The sequence below is a fragment of the Amblyraja radiata genome, chromosome 7 (genome assembly GCF_010909765.2).
Source record: "Amblyraja radiata isolate CabotCenter1 chromosome 7, sAmbRad1.1.pri, whole genome shotgun sequence".
Lineage (NCBI taxonomy): Eukaryota > Metazoa > Chordata > Chondrichthyes > Rajiformes > Rajidae > Amblyraja > Amblyraja radiata.
The window spans coordinates 8,601,725-8,616,028 of NC_045962.1; the positions used below are offsets into that span (position 1 = coordinate 8,601,725).

At 46.4% G+C, this 14,304-nt stretch overlaps 1 protein-coding gene across 2 annotated transcripts in view; it reads left to right on the plus strand.

Annotated features, from left to right (window-relative positions):
* nostrin (nitric oxide synthase trafficking) overlaps positions 1-14,304 on the plus strand; it is a 56,182-nt gene that overhangs the window by 3,083 nt on the left and 38,795 nt on the right. Inside the window, exon 2 of one of the 2 annotated variants that reach the window (XM_033023655.1) lies at positions 10,538-10,623. The exons of the other annotated variant lie outside the window; for it this stretch is intronic. Coding sequence (XP_032879546.1) covers positions 10,538-10,623 — 86 coding nt within the window. The remainder of the gene's footprint in view (positions 1-10,537; positions 10,624-14,304) is intronic. 2 annotated transcript variants of the gene reach the window in all.

Here is a 14,304-nt window from a genome sequence, read left to right on the forward strand (position 1 = left end):
ACTACCTGTTCTCTCCTGTTCCCCCCTCTTCTTGCTGTAATGCCCACTCTGTTTTGTAACGAATAGAGGTGTCTCCCCTTTGTCTCCTGTTCCCAGTATTGTTGCCATTCCTGATTTATTTTCTTCCACACAATGTGTCTTCCTTCAGATTTGGATAATTGTAGGTTTACCTCTATGTTCTCTTTTTTAACGGCCTCTTTTGCTAATTTGACCACTTTTTCATTTCCTAGCACACCAATGTGTGCTGTGACCCACAACAAAGTCACGTCACTGCCCTTCCTTGTTACTTGGCTTAATAGTAGTAGAATTTCATACACTAGGTCAGGCCGCCTATGGGATGCACCAGACCCAATACCCATCCACTATTTCTGGAGCTACTTCCTTAAGTACTCTGGGATGCAGCCTATCTGGCCCTGGGGATTTATCGGCCTTTAATCCATTCAATTTACCCAACACCACTTCCCGGCTAACCTGGATTTCACTCAATTCCTCCAACTCCTTTGACCCGCGGTCCCCTGCTATTTCCGGCAGATTATTTATGTCTTCCTTAGTGAAGACGGAACCAAAGTAGTTATTCAATTGGTGGTACACAAAATTGCTGGGGAAACTCAGCGGGTGCAGCAGCATCTATGGAGCGAAGGAAATAGGCGACGTTTCGGGCCTTCTTCAGACTCTATTTCTGTTATTCTGTTATTCAATTGGTCCGCATGATCAACTCACCTGTTTCTGACTGCAAGGGACCTACATTTGTTTTAACTAATCTCTTTTCACATATCTATAAAAACTTTTGCAGTCAGTTTTTATGTTCCCTGCCAGTTTTCTTTCATAATCTATTTTTCCTTTCCAAATTAAGCCCTTTGTCCTCCTCTGCTGGTCTCTGAATTTCTCCCAGTCCTCCCAGTATGCTGCTTTTTCTGGCTAATTTGTACGCATCATCCTTCGCTTTGATACTATCCCTGATTTCCCTTGTTATCCACGGATGTACTACCTTCCCTGATTTATTCTTTTGCCAAACTGGGATGAACAATTTTTGTAGTTCATCCATGCAGTCTTTAAATGTCTTCCATTGCATATCCACCGTCGACCCTTTTAGAATTAATTGCCAGTCAATCTTGGCCAATTCACGTCTCATACCCTCAAAGTTACCTTTCTTTAAGTTCAGAACCATTGCTTCTGAATTAACAATGTCACTCTCCATCCTAATGAAGAACTCAACCATATTATGGTCACTCTTGCCCAAGGGGGCACGTACAACAAGACAGCTAACTAACCATTCCTCATTACTCAATACCCAGTCTAAAATAGCCTGCTCTCTCGTTGGTTCCTCTACATGTTGATTTAGATAACTATCCCGCATACATTCCAAGAAATCCTCTTCCTCAGCACCCCTGCCAATTTGATTCACCCAATCTATATGTAGATTGAAGTCACCCATTATAACGGTTTTGCCTTTGTCGCACGCATTTCCAATTTCCTTTGATACCATCTCCAACTTCACTACTACTGTTAGGTGGCCTGTACACAACACCCACCAGCGTTTTCTGCCCCTTAGTGTTTCGCAGCTCTACCCATACCGATTCCACAACCTCCAAACTAATGTCCTTCCTTTCCATTGCGTTAATCTCCTCTCTAATCAGCAACGCTGCCCCACCTCCTTTTCCTTTCTCTCTATCCCTCCTGAATATTGAATATCCCTGGATGTTCAGCTCCCAGCCTTGGTCACCCTGGAGCCATGTCTCCGTGATCCCAACTATATCATAGTCATTAATAGCTATCTGCACATTCAACGCATCCACCTTATTACGAATGCTCCTTGCATTGAGACACAAAGCCTTCAGGCTTGTTTTTACAACACTCTTACCCCTTATACAATTATGTTGAAAAGTGGCCCCTTTTGATTTTTGCCCTGGTTTTGTCTGCCTGCCACTTTTACTTTTCACCTTGCTACCTATTGCTTCTACCCTCATTTTACACCCCTCTGTCTCTACGCTCACAGAGCTTAGATAGAGCTCTTAGCCCTAAGAGCTCTATCTAACTCTCTCTTGAAAATATCTAGTGAATTGGCCTTCACTGCCTTCTGTGACAGAGAATTCCACAGATTCACAACTCTCTGGGTGAAAAAGTTTTTCCCTAAATGGCCTACCCCTTATTCTGCAAAGAAAGTGTGGACTCTGCAGAAGGACTTGGACAGGTTGGGAGAGTGGGCAGAGAAGTGGCAGATGGAATATAGTGCAGCAAAGTGTGGAGGCATGCATTTTGGTAGTAGGAATAAAGGCGTAGACTCTTTTCTAAATGGGAAGAGAATCCAGAAATCGGAGGTGCAAAGGGACTTGGGAGTGCTGGTGCAGGATTCCCAAGTCGAATAGGTAGTAAAGAAAGCAAAGCAATGCTAGCTTTTATCTCAAGAGGGCCTGTGTACAAAAAACAGGGATGTAATTCTGAGGCTCTATGAGGCACTAGTAAGACCACATTTGGAATATTGTGAGGAATTCTGGGCACTATATCTGTGTAAGGATGTGCTGGCTCTGGAGAGGGTCCAGAGGAGGTTTACCAGAATGATCCCAGGAATGAGTAGGTTAACCTATGGTGAGCGTTTGTCGGTACTGGGCCTATACTCGCTGGAGTTTAGAAGAATGAGGGGGGACCTCATTGAAACGTACAGAATAGTGAAAGGTTTAGATAGAGTGGATGTGGAGAGGATGTTTCTACTAGTGGGAGAGTCTAGGACTAGGGGTCATAACCTCAGAATTAAAGGATAGTTTTTTAGGAAGATGAGGGGAAATGTCTTTAGTCAGAAGGTGGTGAATCTGTGGGATTCTTTGCCACAGAAGACTATGGAGACCAAGTCAGTGGATAGATAAGGCAGAGATAGATAGATAGATTATTGATTAGTGTGGATGTCAGGGGCCATGGGGAGAAGGCAGAAGAATGGGGTTAGGAGAGATAGATCAGCCATGATTGAATGGTGGAGTAGACTTGATGGGCTGAATGGCCTAATTCTACTCCTATCACTTATGACCTTATGACCTTGCATGTACTCACCAATTTGAGCAACGAGTGAAGGAGCAGTGTAGCAGGGAAACTGGCCGTTCGGCCCACCTTATCCGTGCTGGACCAAGAGTGTGCATTTGAGCATGGAGCCTTGGAGCAGTACAGCTGGCTGACAGGCCCTTCGGCCCACCTTGTCTGTGCTGACCAAGCTGGCATATTTGCCTGTACGTGGCCCAAATCACGGGGCATGATTAATGAATCTAGCCCAATGATTTTCAGCAGATTTTTAATGTGTTGAGGGTGTGGCCTGCGGACAATCCCAGATTGTATTTATTTAGGGGGGCAGATAATTATTACTGTCCTAGCCTATAATCTAGCTCATTGGAGAACATCGTACTATTTTTAATCAGACGTTTTCTTGCACTAAACGTTATTCCCTTTACCCTGTAAACATACACTGTGAACGGCTTGATTGTAATTGTGTACAGTCTTCTCATTGACTGGATAGCACGCAACAAAAAACTTCTAGCTGTACCTCGGTACACATGACAATTATAAACTAAACTCTCTAACTAGCAGAAGTACTGTATTGGTGGCAACTGTAGCAAATGATCTGATAGTTGAGACCCGGGTTCGATCCTGACCACGGGTCCTGTCTGTTCGTTCGCTGTTTGTAGGTTCTCCCCGTGACCACGTGGGTTTTCTCCGGGTCATCCGGTTTCCTCCCACACTCCAAAGACGTGCAGGTTTGTGGGTGAAATCGCTTTGGTAAAATTGTAAGTTGTCCCCAATGTGTAGGATGGTGCTAGTGTATGGGGTGATCGGTGGTCGGCGCGGACTCGGTGGACCGAAGGGCCCGTTACCGTGCTGTTTCCCTTAACTAAACTAGACTGGTGAAGGGGAGAGAAGGCAGATTGTATTCCAACAGGAGCTATCCCAGAGTAGATTAAACTTACTTACTTACTGCCTTATTCTGCCTCCTGGCATGTAGGGTAGCAACGAAGGTCCTCCACTCAGTAGTGTTGGTTCCTTCAGTTGCTGTTTCCGTAACATATTTGTTTTACGAGACGGGGTTTGTTAGCCCTGTGCTCAACCCCCAACCTGGAGGACCAGTGGATCGCTCTTCGTCTGGCCTCTACCCTTCGACCTGTCCAGCATGGGAGACCCTAACAGGAGACGAATCTCCCGCTGGCATAGCTCTAGGGGTCACTGAGACACACAAGCTCCCCGACCACGACAAGGTTGCAATCCAACGGGGAGCAGAGTTGATTAGTCAAGTCAAGTCAAGTTTATTTGTCACATACACATACGAGATGTGCAGTGAAATGAAAGTGGCAATGCTCGCGGACTTTTGTGCAAAAGACAAACAACCAAACAAACTATAAACGGAATGATGAGGAATGATGATGAGGAAAACATTTTTTACACAGTGAGTGGAGAATCTGTGGAATTCTCTGCTGCAGAAGTTAGTTGAGGCCAGTTCATTGGCTATATTTAAGAGGGAGTTAGATGTGGCCCTTGTGGCTAAAGGGATCAGGGGGTATGGAGAGAAGGCAGGTACAGGATACTGAGTTGGATGATCAGCCATGATCATATTGAATGGCGGTGCAGGCTCGAAGGGCCGAATGGCCTACTCCTGCACCTAATTTCTATGTTTCTATGTTTCTAAACACAATCATAACACACATATTCTTTTACATAATAAATAATGGAAGGAAGGAAAAACGTTCAGTAGAGTTAGACCCTGGTGAGATAGGCGTTTACAGTCCGAGTGGCCTCTGGGAAGAAACTCCTTCTCAACCTCTCCGTTCTCACCGCATGGCAACGGAGGCGTTTGCCTGACCGTAGCAGCTGGAACAGTCCGTTGCAGGGGTGGAAGGGGTCTCTCATGATATTGTTGGCTCTGGAGTTGCACCTCCTGATGTATAGTTCCTGCAGGGGGGCGAGTGAAGTTCCCATAGTGCGTTCGGCCGAACGAGGGGGTAAAATTCTGACCGATGAAGAAGTGTTTTATTGTCACATGTCCTGAAATGGGAAAATGAAATATTTACTAGCAGCAGTAATACAGATATGTGAACGTGTAGGGAGGAACTGCAGATGCTGGTTTAAACTGAAAATAGACGCCAAAAGTTGGAGTAACTCAGCGGGACAGGAGGAGGAATGAGTGACGTTTCGGGTCGAGACCCTGCTTCAGTCTAGTCAGGGGAAAGGGAAATGAGAGACATAGACGATGATGTTCTAGAGAGATAAAGAACAATGATATGCAAAAAAGTCATAATGATAAAGGAAACGGGCCATTGTTAGCTGTTTGTTGGGTGAAAAGGAGAAGCTGGTGCAACTTGGGTGGGGGAGGGATAGAGAGAGAGAGAGAGAGAGCGAGAGAGAGCGGGAATGCCGGGGTGACCTGAAGTGGGAGATATCAATATTCATACCACTGGGCTGTAAGTTGCCCAAGCAAAATATGAGATGCTGTTCCTCCCAATTTGCGTTTAGCCTCACTCTGACAATGGAGGAGACCGAGGACAGAAAGGTCAGTGTGGGAATGGGAAGGATGAGGAATTAAAGTGTATAGCCACCGATAGATCATGTAGGTCCATGCGGGCTGAGCGAAGGTGTTCCGGGAAACGATCGCCCAAGCTACGTTTGGTGTCGCCGATGTATAAGCGTCCACACCTTGAACAATGGATACAGTAGATGAGGTTGGAAGAGGTGTAAGTGAACTTCTGCCTCACCGGAAAGGACTGTCTGGGTCCCTGGACAGAGTCGAGGGAGGAGGTATAGGGACAGGTGTTGCATCTCCTGCGGTTGCAGGGGAAGGTACCTGGGGAGGGGGTGGTTTGGGTGGGGAGGGATGAGTTAACCAGGGAGTTGCGGACGGAACGGTCTCCTTGGAAGGTTGAGATGGGAAGATGTGGCCAGTGGTGGGATCCCGTTGGAGATGGCGAAAATGTCAGAGGAATGTGTTGTATGCGATGGCTGATGGGGTGGAAGGTGAAGATTAGGGGGACTCTGTCTCTGTTGCGACTGGGGGGAGGGGGAGCAAGAGCAGAGCTGCGGGGTATCGAGGAGACACATGCGAGGGCCTCATTGATGTTGGGAGAGGGGAACCCCCGTTCCCTAAAGAATGAGGACCTCAGATGTCTTGGTATGGATGCGGATGTGGTGTAGACGGAGGAATTGGGAGTAGAGGATAGAGCCTTTGCAGAAAGCAAGGTGGGAAGAAGTGTAGTCGAGATAGTTGTGGGAGTCAGTGGGTTTGTAATGGACGTCAGTTGATAGTCTATCTCCTGTGATGGAGACTGTGAGATCAAGAAAGGAGAGGGAGGTGTCCAAGTGTATAGTATTCTGTGAACAACGTAATAACAAAAATATAAGTTCTGTGTGTGTGTGTGTCTGTGAGAATGGCCCCAAGTCTATATAGTTCGGAACTTATTTGGAGGTTGTACTGTTTATTAACCTGATGGTTGTTGGGGTTACGGGAAGTGTAAGTAAAATCATTCTATATTCAGAGATAAAGGACAAATGAGTGACCTTCCCCTTTGGGGGTAACCAGAAACTGGAGCAGTGGGGAAGTAGCAATATCCAGTTCCACTAGATTATGACAAGTAAAAAGTATTTGAGGGTTAAAGGAACACGTACTGTTATCCCCGGAGATTTGGTACACAATGGTGAGGAAGTAACGTTTCAAGTGAATATATTTAAGGCTGAGATGGATGGATTATTGATTAGTACAGGTATCGGAGGTTATGGAGAGAAGGCAGGGGAATGGGGTTAGGGGGGCGAGATGGATCAGCCATGATTGAATGGTGTAGACTTGATGGGCCGAATGGCCTAATTCTGCTCTTATCACTTATGATCTTATAATTGAATGGACTGTTGCCGTCTCCTATCTGGAGTGTTGATGGGCACATAAAATGCTAGCATGGAAACAGGCCCTTCGGCCCAACAGGCCCATGCTACACTAGTCCCACCAGCCCACGCTTGGACCATATCCCGCTAAACCTTTTCCAATCCTTGTCTAAATATATTTTAAATGTTATAGTCCCTGCCTCAACTACTTCCTCTGGCTGCTCGTTCCATACCCCCACCACCCTCTGTGTGGAACAAGTTGACTCTCGGGTTCCTATTAAATCTTTCCCCCTCACCTTAACCTATGTCCTCTAGTTCTTGACACCCTTACCCTGGGAAAAAGACTGTGCATTTACCCAATTTACTCCCCATATGATTTCATACACCTCCACGAAGATCGCCTCTCATCCTCCTGCACTCCAAGGAATAGAGTCTGATCCTGCCCAATCTCTCCCTATAGCTCAGGCCCTCGAGTCGCATCATGTAAAGCAGCATCTTGTCAATCTTTTCTGCATTCTTTCACTATGTGACAGCCTTCTTATAGCACAGTGACCATAGCTGCTCACAATACTCCAATTATGGCATCACCACCATCTTGTACAACTGTATGGCGGGCGAATATTGGGCGGGCAAACGTGTTCAGTTTTGGTCCCCTAATTTGAGGAAGGACATCCTTGTGATTGAGGTAGTGCAGCGTAGGTTCACGAGATTGATCCCTGGGATGGCGGGACCGTCATATGAGGAAAGATTGAAAAGACTAAGCCTGTATTCACTGGAGTTTAGAAGGATGAGGGGGGGGGGGATCTTATACAAACTTTTAAAAGGACTGGACAAGCTAGATGCAGGAAAAATGTTCCCAATGTTGGGCGAGTCCAGAACCAGGGGCCACAGTCTTAGAATAAAGGGGAGGCCATTTAAGACTGAGGTGAGAAAAAACTTTTTCACCCAGAGAGTTGTAAATTTGTGGAATTCCCTGCCACAGAGGGCAGTGGAGGCCAAATCACTGGATGGATTTAAGAGAGAGTTAGATAGAGCTCTAGGGGGTAGTGGAATTAAGGGATATGGGGAGAAGGCAGGGACGGGTTATTAATAGGGGACGATCAGCCATGATCACAATGAATGTCGGTGCTGGCTCGAAGGGCTGAATGGCCTCCTCCTGCACCTATTGTCTATGTTTCTATGAATAAGCAAGCCTTGTGTGGTGAAACAAAGGGATCTTTATTGGCAAAGTAAAGAGAACACCACACGCGAATGGGGGAAGGTCACCCCAGGTTTCACGATATATACTAACCCCCAAACCCTGTGACCACGCCTTCCCGCCAAACCCAGTCAAGTGACCCTGCCCCCGAATGCTGAGAGTTCGCACAGAAAGTGGCCTAACCACCAGGTGGCGCCACAACTGTAACATAACATCCCAACTTCTCTACTCAATATCCTGAATGTTGAAGGCCAATGTACTGAAAGCTTTCTTCACCAACCTATCTACCTGTAATGCCACTATCAGGGAACCAGGTACCTGTACTCCTAGAATCCTCTGCTCTATAACACTCCCCAGACCCCTTCACTGTGAAGGTGTTGCCCTAGTTTGACTTCCAAAAATGTAAAGGGCTGTACGAGCTAATTGAAGAGTTCTCCCGAGTTTCCCCGATTCGAACTCGGAGATTTACGGTAATGGCCGCTCGTAGGTACCCGGGGGGCTCTCGTGGACATTTTTCAACATCTTGAAAAATCTTCACGAGTCTATACGAGTTTACCGCATTTCCCGAGTACCTGCCGTTAGCGTTACGAGCCGCTAAGAGACGTCCCGAGCTCCGACGTACCCGCTACGTACATTCTATGTACTTACCACAAGTTTGATTTTTTTTTTTAACTCGGGAGAGCTCTTGAATTACCTCGTACAGTGGGACAGGCCCTTAACACCTTTATACTTATCTGTATTAAACTTCATTAGCCATTCCCCAGCCCACTTGCCCAGCTGATCAAAAACCTGCTGCAATATTTCATAACCTTCACTGTCTATGATATCACCTACTTTAGTCTCATCTACAAACTTACTAATCATGCCTTGTGCATTCTTATCAAATCATTGATATAGATGACAAACAGCAATGGGCCCAGAACCGAACCCTGAGGCACACCATTAGTCACAGGCCTCCAGTCTGGAAAAAGCAACCTTCCACTATCACAGGGATAGACACAAAATGCTGGGGTAACTCAGCGGGACAGGCAGCATCTCTGGAGTGAAGGAATGGGTGACGTTTCGGTTCGAGACCCTTCTTCAGACTAGTCGGGGAAAAGGGAAACGAGAGAATAGACGATGATGTCGATCATTGTAGATCATTGATATAGATGACAAACAGCAATGGGCCCAGAACCGATCCCTGAGGCAGACCACTAATCAGAGGCCTCCAGTCTGAAAAACCAACCTTCCACTACCACGCTTGGTCCATATTCCTCGTGGGTGCCTCGTAAAGCGTTGTGGGCGGCCATGGTGGCACAGCGATAGTTGCTGCCGTTACAGCACTTGCAGCGCCGGAGACCTGGGTTCGATCCTGACTATGGGTGCTGCTTGTACGGAGTTTGTACGTTCTCCCCGTGACCGCGTGGGTTATCTCCGAGATTTAGCTTCCTCCCACACTCCAAAGTGGTACAGGTTTGTAGGTTAATTGGCTTGGTAAAATTGTAAATTGTCCCGAGTGTGTGTAGGATAGTGTTAGTGTGCAGGGATCGCTGGTCGGCGCAGACTCGGTGGGCTCAAGGTCCTGTTTCCGTGCTGTATCTCTAAACTAAACTAAGTCACTCTGTGTTTCCTTGAAGCCAATTCTCTATCCAGTCAGCTAACTCTCCCTGGATCCCGTGCGATCTAACCTTCCAGAGCAGCCTGCCATGCAGAAGCTTATCAAAGGCCTTATAATAGTGTACAGAGACTACATCTACTATCCTGCCCTCCTCAACCTACTTGCTAACTTATTCAGAAGTATCTTCATCAAATTTGTGACATAATCTGCATCAGCAAGCTATGGAGTGGCTACTTTGCAGATTGGCCTTCAGGATATTTCATGTTACGAATTGGTGGCGTCTGTTTGACTATCGTTAATTGAACTTTTTCACTCTGAGGGTAGTCCGTATGCGGAACGAGCTGCCAGAGGACGCTATAGAAGTGGCTGCAATGACGACTTTTAATCGACATTTGGACAGATATATGGAAAGGAAGGGTTCAGATGGGTTTGGGCCAAATGCAGGCAAATGGGACTAGCCCAGTATGGACACAGTGGGCCGAAGGGCCTGATTCTGTGCTGTACGGCTCTGCGACTCTAGTTAAAGGTTCTGTCCATGCATTCCAATGACTGAGCTGTAAAGGGTTGCTGTGTGGGGAAAATAAATGATGCTAATTTGACGTAGACATGGTGGGCCGAAGGGGCTTGTTTTTTGCCATGTACAACCAGTGCCTGTTTTTTGAAAACTTTGAAAAATGAATGTATAAAATGAGTAGCAATAATTTTAGATTGTGATGAGACTGGGTGCCCATTCTGGGTGTCGGGGGTTATGGGGAGAAGGCAGGAGGATGGGGTTAGGAGGGAGAGATAGATCAGCCATGATTGAATGGCAGAGAGTAGACTCGATGGGCCGAATGGCCTAACTCTGCTCCTATCACTAATGAACATGACCTAATTCACTGGTCTCTGATTGTTTTCAGTACGACAGCATCTATCGGCACATCAAGAAGTTTGCCAAAACCGGCGACAACTACTGCAAGGAGCTCATCTCCGTCCTACAGCAGAGGTAGAGTACGTCTGGTTGGCGGCGACATTTCCCCGTGTAACATCAGTCATTTCACTGTGGAACGGATGACTCCATTAATTATTGCAAGCACCTTTTATCCCTGACCTTGCTGGCCCGTTTACAACAAGATGAGAAATACTCTTGTGTGGTGTAGAGTCCCAGAGCTGTGCAGCACTGCAGCAGGCCCTTCGGCCCACTTTGTCCATGTCCCCTCTATTACTGGACTTTATCTGGCACTATCAAAAAATAATTTACTTGATTACGAACACGATATAAAACCACCATATTACAAAATCACCAAACTATTCGGACACTGAATACTAAACGACTGAGTTACAAATATACTGATAACTACTATGCAACTATGTCCCTCTCTAACACCACCCGGGCGTGGACGTAACCCCGGTAAAAGGGCAAGGCGCTGTGACTCGTGGATGGACAGCTTGGCCTGGCCTAGGAGCAACCCAACCAGGACATCGTCAGCCCTGCCCACTCCCTAGATCCCATCACCAGTCCTTCCTTCGGGCACTGACAGCAGAGCCACTCCTCCCCCTAGGTAGAGTGGCGGTGCTCCTTGCCCTCTAGACCACCGTTATTCCCTTTATCCTGCAACTGTACACTGTGGACGGCTCGATTGCAATCATGTCTAGTCTTTCCGCCGACTGGATGGCACGTAATGATTACACGTAATTCCCTGTGTAAAGGGAATGATCCTCCAGCTGGTCATTGTTACCGCTGTGATTCATTTAGTCTGAGCAGCAAAGTGTTTTTGTGTTAGCGCGTGTTTGCAGCATGCCGCCCGCCCCCCCCCCGTAGCTGGATATCAACGGCCATTGTTAGAATTGAATTGAATACTTTAGTGTCGCATGTGACAAGTCGCAATGTATGCAAATACTCGCTACATCAAGGGCGCTGCCAAAGCATGGATGACAGGAAGACTTGCATAGCTGTTGCCCCTTCCATGGGACACGATGGCTGTTGGTACCTCTAAAGTCTAGTTGCCCTGGTACCTGGGAGACGTGTTTCTCCGACACAAAAATGTCCTTCCCCTTCGTCGTTTTAACAGCTGAAATGTTACCCGTGGCTTAGTTTCCATTTGTAGGAAGAATGTTTGAACGGAGTACTGATTGGGGATGATCAGCCATGATCACAGTGAATGGCGGTGCTGGCTCGAAGGGCCGAATGGCCTACTCCTGCACCTATTGTCTATTGTTTAGCCATCAGTGTTGTATGTGGTCCATTGCTGCGATATTAATATCAAATAATGATTCTCTGCGTCGTTCCTTTGGTGAAAGGATTGTCAGCACTGGTCCCAGAATGTAGTGTGTTTTAACTGAGCTTTGACATTGCATTCCATGCTGTGGGCCAAATGTTTAATTATTTATAATGCCAGCAACCAAGATCTTGTGATGCGATTGTAATGGCTTGGAATGGGAAATCAGTCTTTGATGTGTCTCGGGAAGTGATAAACTTCCAAAGCACCAAGTGCTGCAGATTCTGAGGATTGATCTGTGGTTAACCCACCGAACACCGGTTTCAGTTCGGGTGTGACAATAGACAATAGGTGCAGGAGTAGGCCATTTGGCCCTTCGAGCCAGCACCGCCATTCACTGATGGCTGATCATCCACAATCAATACCCCGTTCCTGCCTTCTCCCCATATCCCCTGACTCCGCTATCTTTAAGAGCTCTATCCAACTCTCTCTTGAAAGCATCCAGAGAATTGCCCCACACTGCCTTCTGAGGCAGAGAATTCCACAGATTCACAACCCTCTGTGTGAAAAAGTTTTTCCCCATCTCCATTCTAAATGGCTTGCCCCTTATTCTTAAACTGTGGCCCCTGGTTCTGGTCTCCCCAAAAAATCGGGAACATGTTTCCTGCGTCTAGCATGTCTAAACCCTTAATAATCTTATATAAGTTTCAATAAGATCCCCTCTCATCCTAAATTCCACAGTATACAAGCCCAGCCACTCCATTTTATCAACATATGACAGTCCCGCCATCCTGGGAATTAACCTTGTGAACTCCCTCAATAGAAATAATGTTCTTGTTCAAATTTGGAGACCAAAACTGCACACAATACTCCAGGTGTGGTCTCACTAGGGCCCCGGACATCTTTGCTCCTATACTCAATTCCTCTTGTTATGAAGGCCAACATGCCATTCGCTTTCTTCACTGCCTGCTTTACCTGCATGCTTACTTTCAGTGACTGATGAAGAAGGACCCCCAGATCTGGTTGTACTTCCCCTTTTCCCAACTTGACACCATTCAGATAATAATCTGCCTTCCTGTTTTTGCCACGAAAGTGGATTACCTCACATTTATCCACATTAAACTGCATCTGCCATGCATCCGCCCACACACCCAACCTGTCCAAGTCACCCTGCATCCTCCTCACAGTTCACTTTGCCACCCAGCTTTGTGTCATCTGCAAATTTGCTAATTATTGATTTATATTGTAAATAGCTGCAGTCCCAGCACCGAGCCTTGCGGTACGCCACTGGTCACTGCCTACCTTTCCGAAAGGGACCTTCCCTTTGTTTCCTGTCTGCCAACCAAGTATCTATCCATGTCAGTACCCTACCCCCAATACCATGCGCTGTAATTTTGCCCACTAATCTTCTATGTGGGACCTTATCAAATGCTTTCTGAAAGTCCAGGTACACTACATCCACTGGCTCTCCCTTGTCCATTTTCCTAGTTACATCCTCAAAAAATTCATGATTTCCCCTTTGTAAATCCATGCCGGCTCGGACCGATCCTGTTACTGCTATCCAAATGAGCTGCTATTTAATCTTTTATAATTGACTCCAGCACCTTCCCCACGCAATGTCAGGTCTATAATTCAGCTTTCTCTCTCCCGCCTTTTTTAAAAATTGGGATAACATTAGCTACCCTCCAATCCACAGGAACTGATCCTGAGTCTATAGAACATTGGAAAATGATCACCAATGCATCCATGATTTCTAGAGCCACTTCCTTAAGTACCCTGGGATGCAGACCATCAGGCCCTGGGGATTTATTTATCAGCCTTCAGTCCCATCAGTCTACCCCAACACCATTTTCTGCCTAATATGGATTTCCTTCAGTTCCTCTGTCATCCCAGATCCTCTGGCCACTAGTGCATCAGGAAGTTTGTTTGTGTCCTCCTAAGTAGAGCCTACCAGTGAAGTATCGAAAGTACCTATTCAACTAATCTGCCATTTCCTTGTTCCCCATAATAAATTCACCTTTTTCAGTCTTCAAGGGTCCAACTTTGGTCTTAACTAATTTTTTCCTCTTCACATACCTAAAGAAACTTTTACTATCCTCCTTTATATTCTTGGCTTGCTTACCTTCGTACCTCATCTTCTCTCCCCGTATTGCCTTTTTAGTTATCTCCTGTTGCTCTATAAAAATTACACAATCCTCTTGCTTCCCACTCATCTTTGCTATGTTATACTTCTCTCTTATTTTTATACTGTCCCTGACTTCCCTTGTCAGCCACGGTCGCCTCTTACTCCCCTTGGAATCTTTCTTCCTCTTTGGAATGAGCTGATCCTGCACCTTCTGTATTATTCCCAGAAATACCTGCCATTGTTGTTCCACTGTCATCCCTGCTCGGGTATCTTTCCAGTCAACTTTGGCCAGCTCCTCCCTCATGGCTCCATAGTCCCCTTTATTCAACTGTAACACTGACAC